Source organism: Salvia hispanica, chromosome 4, assembly GCF_023119035.1.
Source record: "Salvia hispanica cultivar TCC Black 2014 chromosome 4, UniMelb_Shisp_WGS_1.0, whole genome shotgun sequence".
NCBI lineage: Eukaryota > Viridiplantae > Streptophyta > Magnoliopsida > Lamiales > Lamiaceae > Salvia > Salvia hispanica.
The window spans coordinates 8,518,707-8,534,708 of record NC_062968.1 but is presented as its reverse complement, the minus strand read 5'-3'; the positions used below and the strand labels follow the sequence as shown (position 1 = coordinate 8,534,708).

Sequence of the window (16,002 nt, the reverse complement as noted above, 5' to 3'; positions counted from 1 at the left end):
TCTGTATAATACAATGAACATTTATCCTTCTGATTTGTTTTGAATTCTTGGTAATACAATATAGATTTATTTCAATTATTGCGAACTTAGAAAAATGCTACTACTATTAATTTATGTGATGTTTATTATTCTATTTATGTACATGAGCATTGCATATATATGGCGATTGACTCTAAGATATGAATGAGAAATACTGCAAATATGAAAGTAAAGGCTCTTTTGTTTTATATGATTGAAAAATGGCTCAAACATACGTACCAAATACACATGAGCGAGTTCTTAATTTGTAACAGAAATAACATAAATAGAAAATAGAAAATAATATAAATTTGTAAATTAATGATTAATTTTTTCCTTTTATTAATTTGTTATTATTAAGTTACAAGAAGTAAAATGACCCAACAATGCCAGCGCCGGTGGCCACCGCCACAGCCGCCGCAGCGTTGGTACCGACTGCTGCAGCACCCGCGGTAGGCGAGCTGCCAGCTGCCGACGGCGGGAGGCTCTTGAAGACTCCCTGGGGAACCGGGCCTCCGATGGGGGCAGCGTCAGCGGCTGCCCCGCTGAGGGCGCCGATCACCGCGTTGGGGTCCAACCCAGCTGCGGCAGCGGCAGGGGCAATGTCGACTGCGGCGGCGGGAACGCTCGGCTCTTCGGCGATCGCCACGGCTGCGAAGAAGATCATCAAGGCAACCACAATCAGTTGTTGTGTTGCCATTTTTGGGATTTTCTTTTTTATTTTATTTTTTTTGAAAGAAAATGCCGCAGCTGGTGTGGAGATGTGTGTTGCGGTGATTGAGGTGGCGGAAAGAAGAGGGTAATATAAGGGCGGAGGCGGCGGTGATGCGGCGGATGTTGCGGATTATCCTTCCCTGCACAATAGCTTCATTTTCTTGAGACCGTTGCTATATTTGACATTAATTAAATCTAAAACATCAAAATATTTAGGACCATCGATATATTGTCAAATTAACTGCACATAAAAATGGAACTAGTGGTTAATAAAAATGAAATATTTACTCTTACGGGATTCGAATTCAAGCAATACAAACATTCAACAAGGAGTGCCAAGACCACAGATAAATTCACTGTAACTTTGATATGACGCAAACAACAAAATTGGAAACTACAAAATTTTTGTAAGAATATTACAACAGAAACACATGACAAATACAAAAAAGAGGTTTGATGAGATGTACAAGGATATATCTATGGTAAAGTAAAAGAAAATCATCAACTCCAGAGAGACATTCATTTCTGTAAGCAAACATTATGCGGAGGTGAAAGCTACAGGGAGACAAAAACGCATCTCCGTCGAGATTTTCCTTCTGAAATCATGCAGTAAACTTCATTTGGACTGCTGCAGGTATTCAGTACAAAACATGAAATGCTGATGATGGGTGGTGGCTTTATTTTTTTGATTCGAGCCAAAAATTACCTTCGCAAGTACAAGAATCTAGTTTGATTGATCTTCATGTGTATGTATCAATACATTCCCTTGAAAACTGGGTTTGTGCGGCATATGCTCGCTCCACATTCCTCATATTCTGCCTTCGTATGGCAAGCCTGTGTCAGGGGAAGAGATTACTGCACGGCAGTCTAGGGTTAAACATTCAAGAGAGCGAGAGACGAGAAGACAGTAATCTATCATCACAGGTTGCATTTAAAGAGATAAATCCCATCAATTGGCCATAGTTCTTGAATTCTACTTTGAGCTAACAAGTTCCTTTCATCTGTTCTCTCACGAGAACAGTTTCTTTGAAAGATATGAAGCCTTTGTTGATATAGTAATGGTGGTGCTACACTGCCACGTATGCTAAGTATGGTTATGTTAACTTTTCAGAGGATATGGGGGAAGTAAAACTTACGGTGAAAAACTCAGGAGTGGATGCAAGCACGGACCCACCAAACCAAACCGCATATCTCTGGATTGGGTGGCTAACGACATTTACTTCCACGGGTTGCGACTGCAGAAATAGATGTGTAGCAGTCAACTTCTATAAATGGCAATCACAAATTTCCACCGACAATCAAGTGATGAAAAAGAGCTGATAAGGTTACCTTTATTTCTCCAACAAGCCTAGCATCTGATGTAAGAACCCGAGCATCAACAATCTTCTTTATATCCCTTTGTAGCCTCCGGTTGAAGTCCTTGAACATGGTTGATCCTCCAGATAATACGATGTTCTATAATATTGCAAACATGCTCCAGTTAACCCAAAAAAAGAAAGAAAGAAAGAGAAGGCAATTTCTTTTCACCTTATACAATGCTCTTCTTGTATCTATTGGTGCTGACTGAATACATTTATCAATCACATCAGGCAGAGGGGTGGTAAAATCATTTGTGTAGATTTCGGGGTTGAAGAAGACCTGAAAAACGAAGCACAAAACATCAAAAGCTTAACCATAGGATGTATTCTATACCATTTGCTACTTCCATATGATTTTCCGATAATTTACCCTTTACAGGAACAACAAAGCGAATAGCACAAAGAATGCTGCTCGGGTTAACACACACATAAACAGAGCAAATGAAGCAAACCTCAGGTCCGAGGAACCTTTCGTAGCCTATATCACAAGAATATGGAGCCCCAGTCTTCGGCTTGGTACCTCGCCACTGCTTGATGTATTTTGCAGGTTCTCTGTCGTGTTTATTGAACTCCTGTCTTGTAAAGAACACACACTGGTAAATCAACAACTTATTGATATATATATATATATAACAGAAATATTACAAAAATCTGCACATTTGAACTTTTGCCAAAGCACTTAGTTGTATTTCCGTGGATGTTGAGAGGGAACGGGTCATTAGATATGAAGCCGCTATTCTTTAGACCATACCTTGACAATGTCCGAACAAGTGTAGCAATACATTTCCTTCACTCTGCGGGCTACATCAAAGGAGTCTTCGGGTGGAACATGCTCCCCCCTTTCCTAAACGGAGCAAACGAGGAATTTGAGAAATAATAATAAGAAAAACTACAAGCATGAGCAGCATCTTATCTTATTTAAGAATATAGCAATGATGTCATCATGCAAGAACGACACAGAAACAAATATTATCTAATTTTAATAAATTAAACCATTTACTTCTCATCATAATCTATGAGCCCTCTTCAATAATGTACAATCTTAATTGACAAACTTCAAGTCCAGATTGAAAAATATTGCTTTTTTTCTAAATACCAGAAAGCATATCCATTTCATCAACTCCATAAGTTAAATATAAAGTACTGTAGAATCATACTCTCATGAGCTGCTGAATGAACCGAGTTACGTCTTTTCCTGCGATTGGAATAGACTTAATGCTGCTCCCGATAACATAACCATCTGCAACAGGCACGACATGAGTAGCCCCATCTCCCACGTCCACTACAACTCCTGTCATCTCACACTAAGGGAAGTATTGAAGAGTAAATAAAACAAGAATTCACAAACAACTACTCGACTGTGTGGTATTATGTTCATTCTATTGTTCCACATGGCTTGTCTTATTTTTGAAACGACATGGGTCATCTTGCTTTATCAACGAGACAGTCAAAACGACATTAGTTGTGAACAATTCAATAATAAGTATTATGGAAATGTAAAAGGTAGGTGACCATATATTACTGTTAGGTAATAATCAATGCTTCATATTGATAATTTAAAGATAATAACTCAATTATTGATTATTTATTTCACACAAAAACTTCACTGAAACTCATATAATCCCACAGCTCAATGAAAATTACAGCAAAATTCAACTCCCGTTCTTGAAGACTGACTCAATGTTAAACAAGTTACTAATAATTCAAAACAAATCAAATCCCTAAATTTCAAGAAAGAAACAAAACATTCACATTATTCCAACCTTGGAAGTAGTGTATCCAGCTGCCAAAGCAAGAACAGGCTGCACCGCAATATACAGCCCCGGAACATTAAACGTCTCAAACATGATCTCTCCGGTGTACTCACGACTCTCCGGTGCAGTCAAGGCGCTCTCCGTCAAACAGAAGTAATGATCCTCTGGGTCGCACCGTAGATAGTTAAATATACAATGCTGCCAGAACCTCTCCATTGAATCCCAATTATCCACCTTTCCTTGCTTAATTGGATAGCTCAAATTGTAAGTGCTGCTAGATTTAGATCTAGACAGCGCCTCTTCGCCTATATAAAAATCCAGATCCGCCATCACCCCAGCATTGTGCTGCCCTATCCAATTGCTGTTTTTGGTCGAATTCGGCCGCGGCTGGTTCAAGAACGAGTTGTTTAACGCAACTACAGTTGGAACTATAAAGCATGGCTCCACATTACCAGCAAAACCCATTTTAGTATACCTGCATCCGGATTCAAAACACAGTATAATGAATTTTAGCAAAACCTAGATCGAAAACTAGGAGACTAATACTGATTCATTGAAGATTCAGCAAGTCAACACACTTTGACTCATTGACGCATTACGTCAAACAGATTCGCTTCAACCTCAGAAAGGGGGGAAATACCAAAGACCAATTGAATCATTCAACTTACCCAGTGCCATTGTCAATTACCACAGCAGGACGTGAGGCGGCGGGATCCATCGGAGAAAACAATCCAATTGCTCAAAACATTGCGAAAATCTCAAGGAGTAAAGCGATCATGGTCGTTGAAATACGTCAGCGGCGTTTGGTGGGAATGAGCTTGACTTCTCAACTCCGGGTTGGTGCAGCAACAAACAAATCTAGAAGATGAAGAAATAGTCGCGAAATTCATCACCCAGAAAAAAAAAACGCAGTGAGCTTTCAGCTGGTATGAACTGTTATAGTAATAAGTATTCAGGAAAGAAAAAGGGCAAAGGGAGAAATTGTTCTTTAATTTTTAGCTAATTCTAGCAATCAAACATGCAGCTGTTGGAATGTACACTCGAAATTAATTGGTGTTGCTCGAATTTGGTTGGTGAAAAGGGAATATTACACGGTGATTTGGTCGGCTATACGGATTTTGGAATTCGGAACGGAGATGTGTGACATTAAACAGAATCTTCGCTTTTTTTCTTGATTATTTCTTAGTTTTTTTGCCTGAGTCATAAATACAGTCGGCACTTGAGTTCATTTTCAATAAGAATAAGCTACTATATAACTCATTTATGATAATAAACAAAAGACTTTTCTCAGAAAATTAATAAAATAAATAGAAAAATTTATAAGTAAGTAAATGAGTTAATTCTAAACCATGTTAGTTTCAATATGCCGGAAAATCACATAACATTTTTGTTAAATGTCGGCTAGCGGTATTGGACTTCACAAGGTCTTAAATAGAAAAATTTATAAGTAGTGAATGAGTTAATTCTAAACCGATGTTAGTTTCAATAGTTAAATTCTCTAAAATTCTATCCTACGTCGACTTAGTGAAGATTCCATTTAATCTATATAAATATGGATGATCATCCCTTTTATAAGGCCTTTTAAGGGATGCGTGGCTCATTTCTAATATGGTATCAGAGCGGGCTCAAGTCGATGATGGATTATATCTCTTTATCTCTTCTCTTGCCTACCCATGTGATGAAAGTCCGATGTGTCATTCCGGCCCACACGTGAGGGGGCGTGTAAATTCTCTAAAATCTTATCCCACCTACCCACGTGATGAAAGTCCGACGTGTCATTCCGGCCCACACGTGAGGGGGGTGTAAATTCTCTAAAATCTTGTCCCACATCGACTTGGTAACGATCATAGCTCCTCTATATAAGTGTGGATAACTCTCCCCCTTTTAAGGGGTGAGTGGTTCATTTCTAATACAATATGCCGGAAAATCACATCACATTTTTGTTAAATGTCAGCTAGCGGTATTGGACTTTACAAGGTCTTCAGCCAGAAAATTATTTATTTTGTTCTAGGCCACAATTATCATTCCATAAAAGAGGCGTTTTTTTTATCCCAGAAAATGAGCGACGCATGTTGTGTCGCTATTTATGAAACGCATGACGGAAGTGCATTTTAGGGTAAAACTGATAGAGCTGGAAGAGTAGAAGACTCATGTGTTTATATTCCAACTGGCTAGGAGGGTACCTAGACCTAGTTGTGTCATTGGGTCCGTGTCTATCTTCCCTATCAAAAACCTCAACTCACTTCTACGGGCTAGTATAGCGGAGTAAAGGATCGATCCCACAGAGATGGATGTAGATGTTATACACTTGCGATGACATTTTGGAATGGTCAGTTTGCTACCACGCTTTTGGGGTCGAGTTAAACTAGACGGAAAACTGAAATGTAACTACACCTATTCTGACCAGTAAGTAACCAGATGCTTCATGGTACGGGATGTGTACGTGAAGGTGAAAGTTGGACTACTAGTGTACATGCGAAAAGTGAAATCTTACAGTAAAAGGATAGAAAAAAGTAAAAAGGAATAACAAAAGTGTTTGCTAACTAACTACCTAACCTGCAGGAAAGCTAAAAAACTGAAAGGACAAAACAGAATAGCAACAAAAGAAACTAAGTGGTCCCAGAATCAGATTAAGATGTTGTCTTCTTCACCAAGCAATGAAAATTGATCGAAAAATTAAACCTCCACGGATGAATGCTCGGAATCAAACGCAACAACTCAAAGTTAACTAAAAACCAACACACTAATTCTAGATCTAGTTGAGAAATTAAACTAATGCAACTAAATCATGCAGAAACCGACTAACCTACAGACTGATCAACATGCAAGGTGGCGGAAATCAAACAGAAACCAGATCCATGCATCTTTGGAAGAAATGACCGATTAAAATATGAAGAAACTTGAGAAACACTAGATCTAACTTAACTAGGCAGATTCAAGCTCGTAAACAACAGAAATCAACGTAAAATCACTAGATCTATCTAACTAGGCGGAAGAAATCAAAGGCAAGCTGGAACACAAAATAAACCACAATAAACTTCATTGCATTCAAAATTATCACCCAAAAGATGTTCGAACTGAAGTAGGTACTGGAACCCAAGTCAAATGCAAGCAAAACCAAGTACTTAAGCTAAGAAAGCATAAAACGAAGCAAGTAAATGATTGTTGGCTCCTCAGAGCGACGAAACTAGAAGAACTTCTGAAACTACGGCGGCAAACTGGCTGGAATGGACGGCGGACTCCTTCTTCCGGCAAGTGGCTGAAAACTTCAAGTGAAAACTAACTAACTAAAGCTATCTATGAGAGCGAAGTTGAGCTATTCCCCAATCCCTAGGGCTACTCCTTCTCTTGAGTTGACGATTCTGTCCCTTCTAGATAGATGATCATTTGTAGCAACCCACTCTGTCTTGTGCTCAAGTTTATGGCATGCATCTTGATCACTATTGCACCATTTATGCGTTCTTTTCACCTGAATTTCTTCCGACCCTTTCCTCCTGACTTGTACCTTACCCTGCACACTTTAGCAACTGTGTTTGCAGATATTATCCAATTAAGCACGTAAACCTGACTAGTAACCAAGGCCTAGAACGAGACTTATCAAAGACGCATGTAACTTATGCATTGACAAAACGACGCATTACACTAATGCATTTTGATTGAATGACGCATGAGTCTCATGCATTTTCACAAGCGACGCATGTGACTCGTGCGTCTCTCAACGAAATAAAATCCCTAGCGTAGTTCAAAAGATAGAACACACGTGAGTGAAGGAAAAAAGAAGCAGTGACAAGTTTTCATGGCTCTTCCACTAATTCAAACTATAATTCGTATAATCATACTCTCAATGTCCCATTAAAAATGAAATGTTTTTCTTTTTGTGTGGTAGGGGAGTTAAAATTTTAGTCTTGTTGTACTTATTTACGTAAATAGATTAATTCCACATGTCTCATCATTATTTTGTGTATTAGAAAATGTATTAGTAGATGTTTTAGGTGATCCTTACCGATTCACTTTCCATCAAATAACTTGCGTATGTAGTAGCTACATTTTCGCCATAACTTATTTTATATTTTATATTTTCTTCTTTTAATTTTTTATTTAAATGATAAATAAATATAAATATTAAAACATCAATACAATTTAAAAATAAACCAGGTACAACAATAATATTTCTACTTGATTAAAATTTCTACATTAAACTTCAATTGTTACACACCCTACATATATAATAAGAATGAATGTATATAGTGATAGATTAATGTATTAAAATTAAATACAAAACCAAAGAAATTTTAAAAAATGAATTTCAGCCGAAAATGCTGCAATAATGCCGGAAAATCAGCTGTGAAATCAAGCGGACTATTGTTTGATTTTCTGACGGCCCCCGTTTGCGGCACACTGCAATAAGGTCGCAATTTTCGGTGCCTGGTGTGGTCGCGAAATCAAACAATGTGTGTCCCTATGTTTCATCTCTAGTGTAAATGGATATGTATGCATAAGAAAGTGAAAGGGGTTTGAAGTTACCTTGTGTGAAGAAAGAACACAGATATGGTGGGACCTTGGTCTTTGTGGAACTGTGGGGCCTTGATCTTGTGGAACTGCTACATTTTGTTTCCAGTGTGAATGGGTGTATATGCATAAGGAAAAAGAATGAACGGGGCTTGAGGTTACCTTTGTGTAAGAAAAGAACAGTGGGATTGTGAGACCTTTGGTCTTATGAAACTGCACTTCTTTGGATTTTTACTTCGGTTGTATATAGTGAAATATTTGTTGAAAGTGATGGGGTGAAAGTGAGAGGTCAAGGCATGTATATATATGCCTTGATTTGGCAAGTGGTTCTCCCATTCCTTCGTATTAGTCGAACTGCACTTATACTGAAAGCGGATTGAGGTCTTGTATTAGTCGAACTCCCATTCCTTCAACATGGCTCTCCAACGGCTTGACCGCTAATGCCTTCGTGAAAGGATCTGCCAGGTTGTTTTCTGACTCAATCTTGACCACTTGTATGCCTCTCTGCACTATATTTCGAATGATATGATACTTCCACTCTATGTGCTTGCTCGCTTTATGTTCCCTCGAATTTGCCACAGCACCAGAATTGTCACAATAAATGGTGATGCTCTTGGGCATATTTGTAACCACACCTAAGTCCAGGAGGAAGTTCTTATGACGCGTCTCTACTTCAGCCTTAAACTCCTTGAGCTTGTCAAAAGTTTCAGACTTGTAGCGCATCAAATAGACGTATCCAATTTTCGAGAAGTCATCAATAAACGTGATGAAATATCGAAAACCGTACCTTGCCTCGGTTAAAATTGGTCCGCACACATCAGTATGAACGAGCTCAAGTACTTCCTTGGCCCTATTACCCTTTGACCTAAAAGGTCTCTTGGTCATCTTGCCTTCCAAACAGGATTCACACTTCGAAAACGGTTCCTTCTCAAGACCTTTAATAAGATCTTGATCAACCATCGCATGAATCCTTCTTTCGTTGGCATGACCAAGTCTAAGGTGCCATAAGTACGTTTCATTCATTGAAATTGAAGGTTCTTTTCTTTTCTTAGAAACTTTCGATGTAGCATTGGGTTCTGATTTACGTTGATTAAACTGTGTGGAAGTGATTGTGTACAGATTGTTTTCCATGATATCACGATAGATATAAGAACCATCTTTCTTAATAACTCAATTGTCATTAAAAGAAATCGAATATCCATCAAAAGACAATTTAGAAACTGAAATTAAATTTCTTTTAAAAGAAGGTATCAACAAAACATTCTTCAAAATAAAAAATCTATCACTAGAAAATCGCAAATAAACGTCTCCTACTGCAACGGCCGCCAAGCTGGGGGAAGACTCTGAAGGATTATAGTAACCTGGGACTCGGGATCGATCGTCCCTCCCAAAACCTCAATCTGATTGAGGTGGCTCATCATCTCGAGGACATGTTGCCTCACAGACGTGCCTTCCTTCATAGACTTCGTCATGATATACTCCGAAAGGCTTGAGACTTAGCCGTTCGATTCTGAGTACCAAACAGATTTGTAAGATTTTGCATAATCTCGGCGGCAGTCGCCATGGCAGAATGCTAATGCTTGAGTACTGAAGACATAGATGCCAACATGTAGCACTTAGCCATCTCATTCGCCTTATGCCACCGTTTATGCGCATTCTGAACTCCCACCGCTGCATTAGCCGCGAGGGAGGCTGTGGAGTAGTGAGCACAAACTTGTACTCTTCAGCTGTGAGTACGATATCCAAGTTTTGTTTTCATTCTATGTAATTTTGGCCCTCGAGTTTGTTTTCTTTGAGAATTGTAGAAAGAGGATTAAAAGACATCTTGATGGATTTTATTGCACTGCAAACAGAAGATTTTACTATTTGTCATAAACTTATGTAAGGAAATTGAGTAGATTAACCATAAAACTTTTCAAAATCTTACAACAACAAAATTAATAAATTGTATCCTCCTCTTGAGGTTAATACGCATTAAAATTTTGACAATTTACTAGTCACAACACCGACGTATCAATAGCTTCCTCCTCTGGAGGTCGACACGCCTAATGCTGCCTAAGCACGACCATCAGGTTTAGCATTACAGAATTTTATTTCTACAACACACTCCCATAACAATGTTCATGTGTTGATAACAAAACCAAGATATCTCATAAATTCTGATTGAACCCTGAAACTCGTAGTTCCTTAGGATTATTGTCCCTACTCTGTAGGTGGCGATAATATTAGGAACCACTTTCTAGTTCATTCTATTTATCATTTGAGAAGTCCGCCCTTATGAACTTACTGTTTTCGTAGGATTATTGTCCCTACTCTGTAGGTGGCGATAATATTAGAAAATCAGCTTCACAAAATTTGGCAGTCCAACCGATGGAGGCCATATATAAACTTTTAGTTCATAATTATCGCTTAGATATTTGTGTTATGGTTTTAATTAATTATCCTTTAGCCTTAAGGCAGATTAAGACTAATTAAATTCTGTTGGTATTTAATTGACTGGATAATTAAATTCATATAATTTCCAAGTTCAAGATTAGGAAGAAAATTAAATTATATTATTTAATGTAATCTTACATATATCTATCTTATTATAGATTCTAGATGTATTATATTTAGGAAACTATTAAATTATTCTTATCTATGTCATCTAGGATATAAAATATTCATAGATATAGAAAATAATCCAAATATTCCAAAAATCTAGGGAAATCTTCCCAAAATATTTTATTTCATTAAATAATATTATTTTTAATGATATCTATTAATTTATGAATTAAATAATCATTAAAATAATCTTTCATCGTTATCTCGTTGTTCGAGGTTAGAACGAATCAACGTCGACGAAGATTCGAAGACTTCGGCAATTGACTCGCCGGAACGGCAAGTTTACCATCCGGCATCACCGGCATAGCGCGCACAAGGCGCGCCGCCTCCTCTTCCCTTCGCGGCATGTGTACGCCGCGACTCCCTCCGTCCTGACCGACCATCCCACGGCCTTCGACCGCGATGTTCCGGCGAACTCCCACTCAACCGGGTCGGTTAGGGTTTTATTCGGCTTGGCCGTGATACGCGAGCTCCAGCCGCCGGCGCGTCGCTTCCCATGCCCGTCGTCTCTGGCCTCTAATTAATTCGACAATCCCTACTCCGATAGTCGCATTTAGTGCAAGTTGGGTCCCGGGCGCAAGCGCCGACGACCGCACATCTCTGCTCGTTCAATACCCAAGTTCTATGACTAATTAATGAGTTCATCATGCATAAAACATAACACAACAAAACACGTAAGAATATTTAATCAAATAACAAGACATGCATACATGAATTTCAAATTTAACTAAATAATCGAGCTAAAGATCGCTCATACCAATTGTTGGAACTGGCAACTAAGCGCCACATAAATCAATCACATAATAATCGATCTATTTAGCGCATTATTTAGACAAAACCTATTCGCTAATTACCGCTAATGATCACGCCTATAACTTGAATTAATCATGCTTTAAGAATATTGAAACCTAAAACATACTTTCTACCTAATCAAAATACCTAATTAATTCTCCAAAGAATTGAAGATGGCTAGCTTCTTCTCCACGATGCTTTGAGTACTAGACCACAAATCTTCTCTCTGAGTCCCAATCAGATCCCAATATCAAACACAAAATGGGCTTACTAGAATACTAGACTTAAATAAAGAAGATAAGAAATCCTTTTGGGAATAGGAGAGGAATTCAAAATCTCCTAGTCGGGGAAGGAATTTAAAAATTACAATAATGAAAAATTGTGTTATTTCGCTCTTTATTCTCCTATTTATATTAAGTCTTTCGCGTCTGCATGCGATTCATTGAAGGTTTTGGATATGCCTATCCAATTTACTTACTAATTAAATTGAACCTACAATTTAATATAAGTTATAATTGGAATACTTAATACTCACTACGTAAGAATAATTTCCACATCCAAATCCGAAATTACAAGTAATCCAGTTTCCGCTAACTTTTATTTCCGTGCTTAAGATTAAATGTCCATTAATTAATTAATGTCTCATATTGACTTAATTAATTAACTTCTTATTAATTCCAAGAGTGGACTTAGCATGAAACGCTTATTTATTATTCATAGAGTAATCAAACTCCAACTAGCTAGGTTTTAATAATAAAACCTTGTTTCACGCTTCTCCTCTTGAGGACATTATCAAACGACCACCAGGCACGCATTCGCATAATAGCAATCTCAAGACCGTTGTATATTGATCAACACTACCCAATATATCAGATAATCGGTTGATGTAAAAACCCTACACCATTTGATAAGTCAGTAATAAGTATAATCAATACCGTATGCTCAATGCTAACCTATCACATTAAGAAATAAATATTTATCAAGACCTCGCCTTTTCGCGATAGCCTAAGGGCAAGTCTCTGTCGTTAGATCCGCTCGCCATATATCACCACACCAATGTCATCTTATTTCAGTAAGGCTTAGAAATACGGGATCTGACATTGCAACCTTTCGATGGATAGTCACCTAACCAGTTAGAAATTCATCTTTTCTTTGTTTGGGACCGATCATGTTACTCTAAAGTGGACGATCGCTTCAATAACCGTCTACTAAAACAAAGACTTAGACTTTGTTAAGTTAACTTATACATTTAAACATGATCAACATCCATTAAATGTAAAACATAACAACATTATGACAAAAACAATCTGTTTTATTTATTGGAAAATAAAATAAGAGTTTTACAATATTCAATCACTCGAAACGTGATTTCTAGTATACAAACTCTAATTCCTTGGGTTAGGTAGTTGTTGCTATCTTATTTTGTGAAGGAATTGGAGAGATAAGGAAGAAAGTATAAAAAGTAGTGTGCTTAATATAAAGAAAGTACAAGTTGTGAAATTGAGAAAAATTCCAAATATGTGCTTGATCTTAGAAAAAAAAGAAAAAAAAAATGTGTGAAAGATTGTGAAACGACATTTAGTAGAGGAGGGATTAGACTTTGAGCAAGCCTATGGTAAACTTTGCATGATGCATGATTTGAGTGTTTATATACACATTACCCTTCATACACTTCGAGAGTGAGAGAACACTTCCCATATTTGGATGTTTGCCACATGTGAGGGCTTGAATTCAAGGTGTTCCACGAGTTAGTAATGAAAGTGCACTAATAAGCCTTGCTTGATTTGATTGCGTTAATACATGCTTAATCTATTCTTTCATCTTTTGAGGCAATTATGACGTCTAGTCCTTGTGCATTCCGTGCATCTATTCTTGTGTCTTTATTATTTTGTTCGAGGACAAACAAAAATGTAAGTTTGGGGGAGTTGATTCGCTCGGATTTTGCACTGTTTTAAGGCCATTATTTTGTCCATTTTTTTATGTCAAACTCACTCTACACGTCCATTATTTGCATAATTTGTCTATTTTGGTATTTTGACGTGTTTTGTGAGAAATGTGCATAAATGAGCCGAAAAAAGGGAGCCAAAACGCAAAGTCATGGAAATCTGGAGTTCAGACGGCGACCGCCGCGATGTACGGCGGAAAAATATGCTTGGAAGAAGTCTCGTCCGGCGACCGCTGGAAGATGTGCGGCGGTCCGCCGCGAGGAACACAGACTCTCTGGACTCAATGCGGCGACCGCCGGCCAAGGTGCGGCGGCCGCCGAGAAAGGCGGCGAATCCGAGAAGCCCTAGATTTGCGCCCAGTTTACCATATTTTGGAGATTTTTTTCCTTCTACAACAAGGCATGGCTTTTCCCTATAAATAAGGCCTCAAGCTTCATCAAAAAGAGAGAACTTCTACTTGCAAAATACTTCATAGAGATCAAGACCTAGAGTACTTCATTGGTGCAAGGAGTTGGAGAAGGATTTCAAGAACATCAAGAACGACAAGGATTCAACCCACGGGTTTTATTTGCTTTAGTTTTATGTTCAAATTGTCTTCCCTTCAATCTATGTTTTTAGCTTATTCAATTATGTGTAACTAAACTCATAGGATTCTAGGGATGTGTTAGTAACGACTTTGGTTATACAAATTCCTTTTTCTATTTAATATCTGTAACGCCCTGCTTTTTCGAACCCTAATTTTTTGTGACGTGGAAACTTTTGCATTAAATGCTTTTAATGCTATGATATGTGAAATTAAATGATGAGTGATAAATTGCAATATTCTTTGTGACCTAATTGCGATTGTGAGTTGAGATTGAGTTGAATGGTCAACTTGTGGAATATGTGACGTGGCTATTGAATAGTCAATTTTGTGGAAAATATGACGTGGCCGTGGAATGGTCAAAGTCGTTGGAAAATGTGAAGTGGAGATGAAATCTGAATATGTGGATATTTTTGATGTGGGAAAAATTGTGGTGAAATAATATCCTAAGGGATGAGTGAGAATTTAATAGGAGCATTATTTAATCATGTGGAATTTTCGACCCTCCTATTTATTGAAGAAGAAATCCTATTTTTCTTGGATTTAATTATTGCTTGGGATAATTATCCAAATTAAATCCAAAGTCCGATTATTCCTTTTATTTGATGAAATTTTCGGCCCCTATATTATTTCTAAAGGAGATTTTCGAAATCTCCTATTTTATGGGAGAAGAGATTATTTTATTATTTTATTTGATCCCTTGTTTATTCTCTTCCATAATTAAATTCAAATATCCTAGCATATCTTGCCAAATCTAAGAAGATCTTACCAAATCCTAATTAAATTAGGATTTATATTAAATTCCTTGTAGGAATTTAATATCACACGCCACTTTTGGCTATTATTGGGGGAGTCTTATTATTTTTATTCTTGCTCCGTGATATTTTATTCTACTCCGTGAAATATTCAAATTAAATCATAGGCTAATTAAATAGCCTAAATTTCGAATTCCCTACTTTTCCTCAACCAAATTAACGCCACTTCCCCAACAAATCTCTCCCAAATCTTTATTTATTTAATTATTGGATTATATCTTGCACTCTATAAATAAGATGAGAGAAATCAAAACCCTAGCACTACAGAAACCGCCCCCCCTCCCAAAAATCTCGACATCTCTCTCTCTCCCACTCTCTCTCAAATTTTTATTCAACTTTCTCCATTAATTCTTCATCTTTTGGAGAAGAATTGAAGCTGCAATTCAAGAATTCATTGAAGAATCAAGATTCTACTTGTTTCTACCGTTTGTTTTGCAAGAAAAGGTACTTCTATTATTAATCTTCTCTTCTTCTACCGATTAATCGGTGTTTCTGAGTCCACATGCATTTAGAACGAGTGAAGGGGAAATTAATCGGTGAAATTTTGATGCATGTGTGTGTGTGACCGTGTGTGTGTGTGTGTGCACGCCTCGGTAGGCGTGTACATGCGTGGTGTGTGTGCGTGTGTTGTGTGTGGAAGAACACTCATGCGTGACACGATTTGATGAAAGATCTGGAGTTGTTGTGTGAATAAAAATGATATGATAATCGTACTTTGATTTTGATTGTTGATTTTGAAAATAATCGAAGGGAAAAGGGAAATGTGAGATCATGCATAATTTGAATCCATGATTTGAGACTTATTTGAAAAATATGAACTAAAGGTGATAGTTCGCGTTCCCGGTGGGATATCAAGAAGAAGTGCATTTTTGTTGAACTCGAAAGAAATCGAGGTGGGCTTTATTCTAA

The 16,002-nt window shown here is 37.6% G+C and overlaps 2 protein-coding genes across 6 annotated transcripts; both read right to left on the bottom strand.

Annotated features, from left to right (window-relative positions):
- Nucleotides 1-202: 202 nt before the first annotated feature.
- On the bottom strand, nt 203-817 carry LOC125218711. Its single transcript, XM_048120453.1, has one exon. The coding sequence runs from the start codon at nt 716-718 to the stop codon at nt 380-382; it is 339 nt and encodes a 112-aa protein (XP_047976410.1). The 5' UTR covers nt 719-817; the 3' UTR covers nt 203-379.
- On the bottom strand, nt 792-5,052 carry LOC125218709 (actin-related protein 3). Of its 5 annotated transcripts, none has more exons than XM_048120452.1 (10): nt 4,513-5,032; nt 3,854-4,319; nt 3,248-3,394; nt 2,842-2,934; nt 2,543-2,662; nt 2,260-2,370; nt 2,062-2,187; nt 1,869-1,967; nt 1,439-1,566; nt 792-872 (listed from the first exon to the last, which is right to left on the bottom strand). In XM_048120452.1, the coding sequence occupies exons 1-9, from the start codon at nt 4,560-4,562 to the stop codon at nt 1,486-1,488; spliced, it is 1,293 nt and encodes a 430-aa protein (XP_047976409.1). In that variant the 5' UTR covers nt 4,563-5,032; the 3' UTR covers nt 792-872; nt 1,439-1,485. The 5 variants fall into 5 exon arrangements, with proteins under 5 accessions (XP_047976409.1, XP_047976406.1, XP_047976405.1 ...); XM_048120449.1 differs by lacking the exon at nt 792-872 and having other exon boundaries at nt 1,063-1,566; nt 4,513-4,702; nt 4,936-5,052; XM_048120448.1 differs by lacking the exon at nt 792-872 and adding an exon at nt 1,063-1,360.
- Between the last annotated feature and the right edge of the window lie 10,950 nt (nt 5,053-16,002).

Bases quoted from the DNA above. Each gene is read 5' to 3' on its own strand.
- LOC125218709 (XM_048120449.1), bottom strand. From the start codon at position 4,562: ATGGATCCCGCCGCCTCACGTCCTGCTGTGGTAATTGACAATGGCACT. The intron at 4,320-4,512 runs GTAAGTTGAATG...ATCCGGATGCAG, and splicing joins GTAATTGACAATGGCACTGG to GTATACTAAAATGGGTTTTG. The intron at 2,935-3,247 runs GTATGATTCTAC...TGCTCCGTTTAG, and splicing joins TCATTCAGCAGCTCATGAGA to GAAAGGGGGGAGCATGTTCC.
- LOC125218711 (XM_048120453.1), bottom strand. From the start codon at position 718: ATGGCAACACAACAACTGATTGTGGTTGCCTTGATGATCTTCTTCGCA.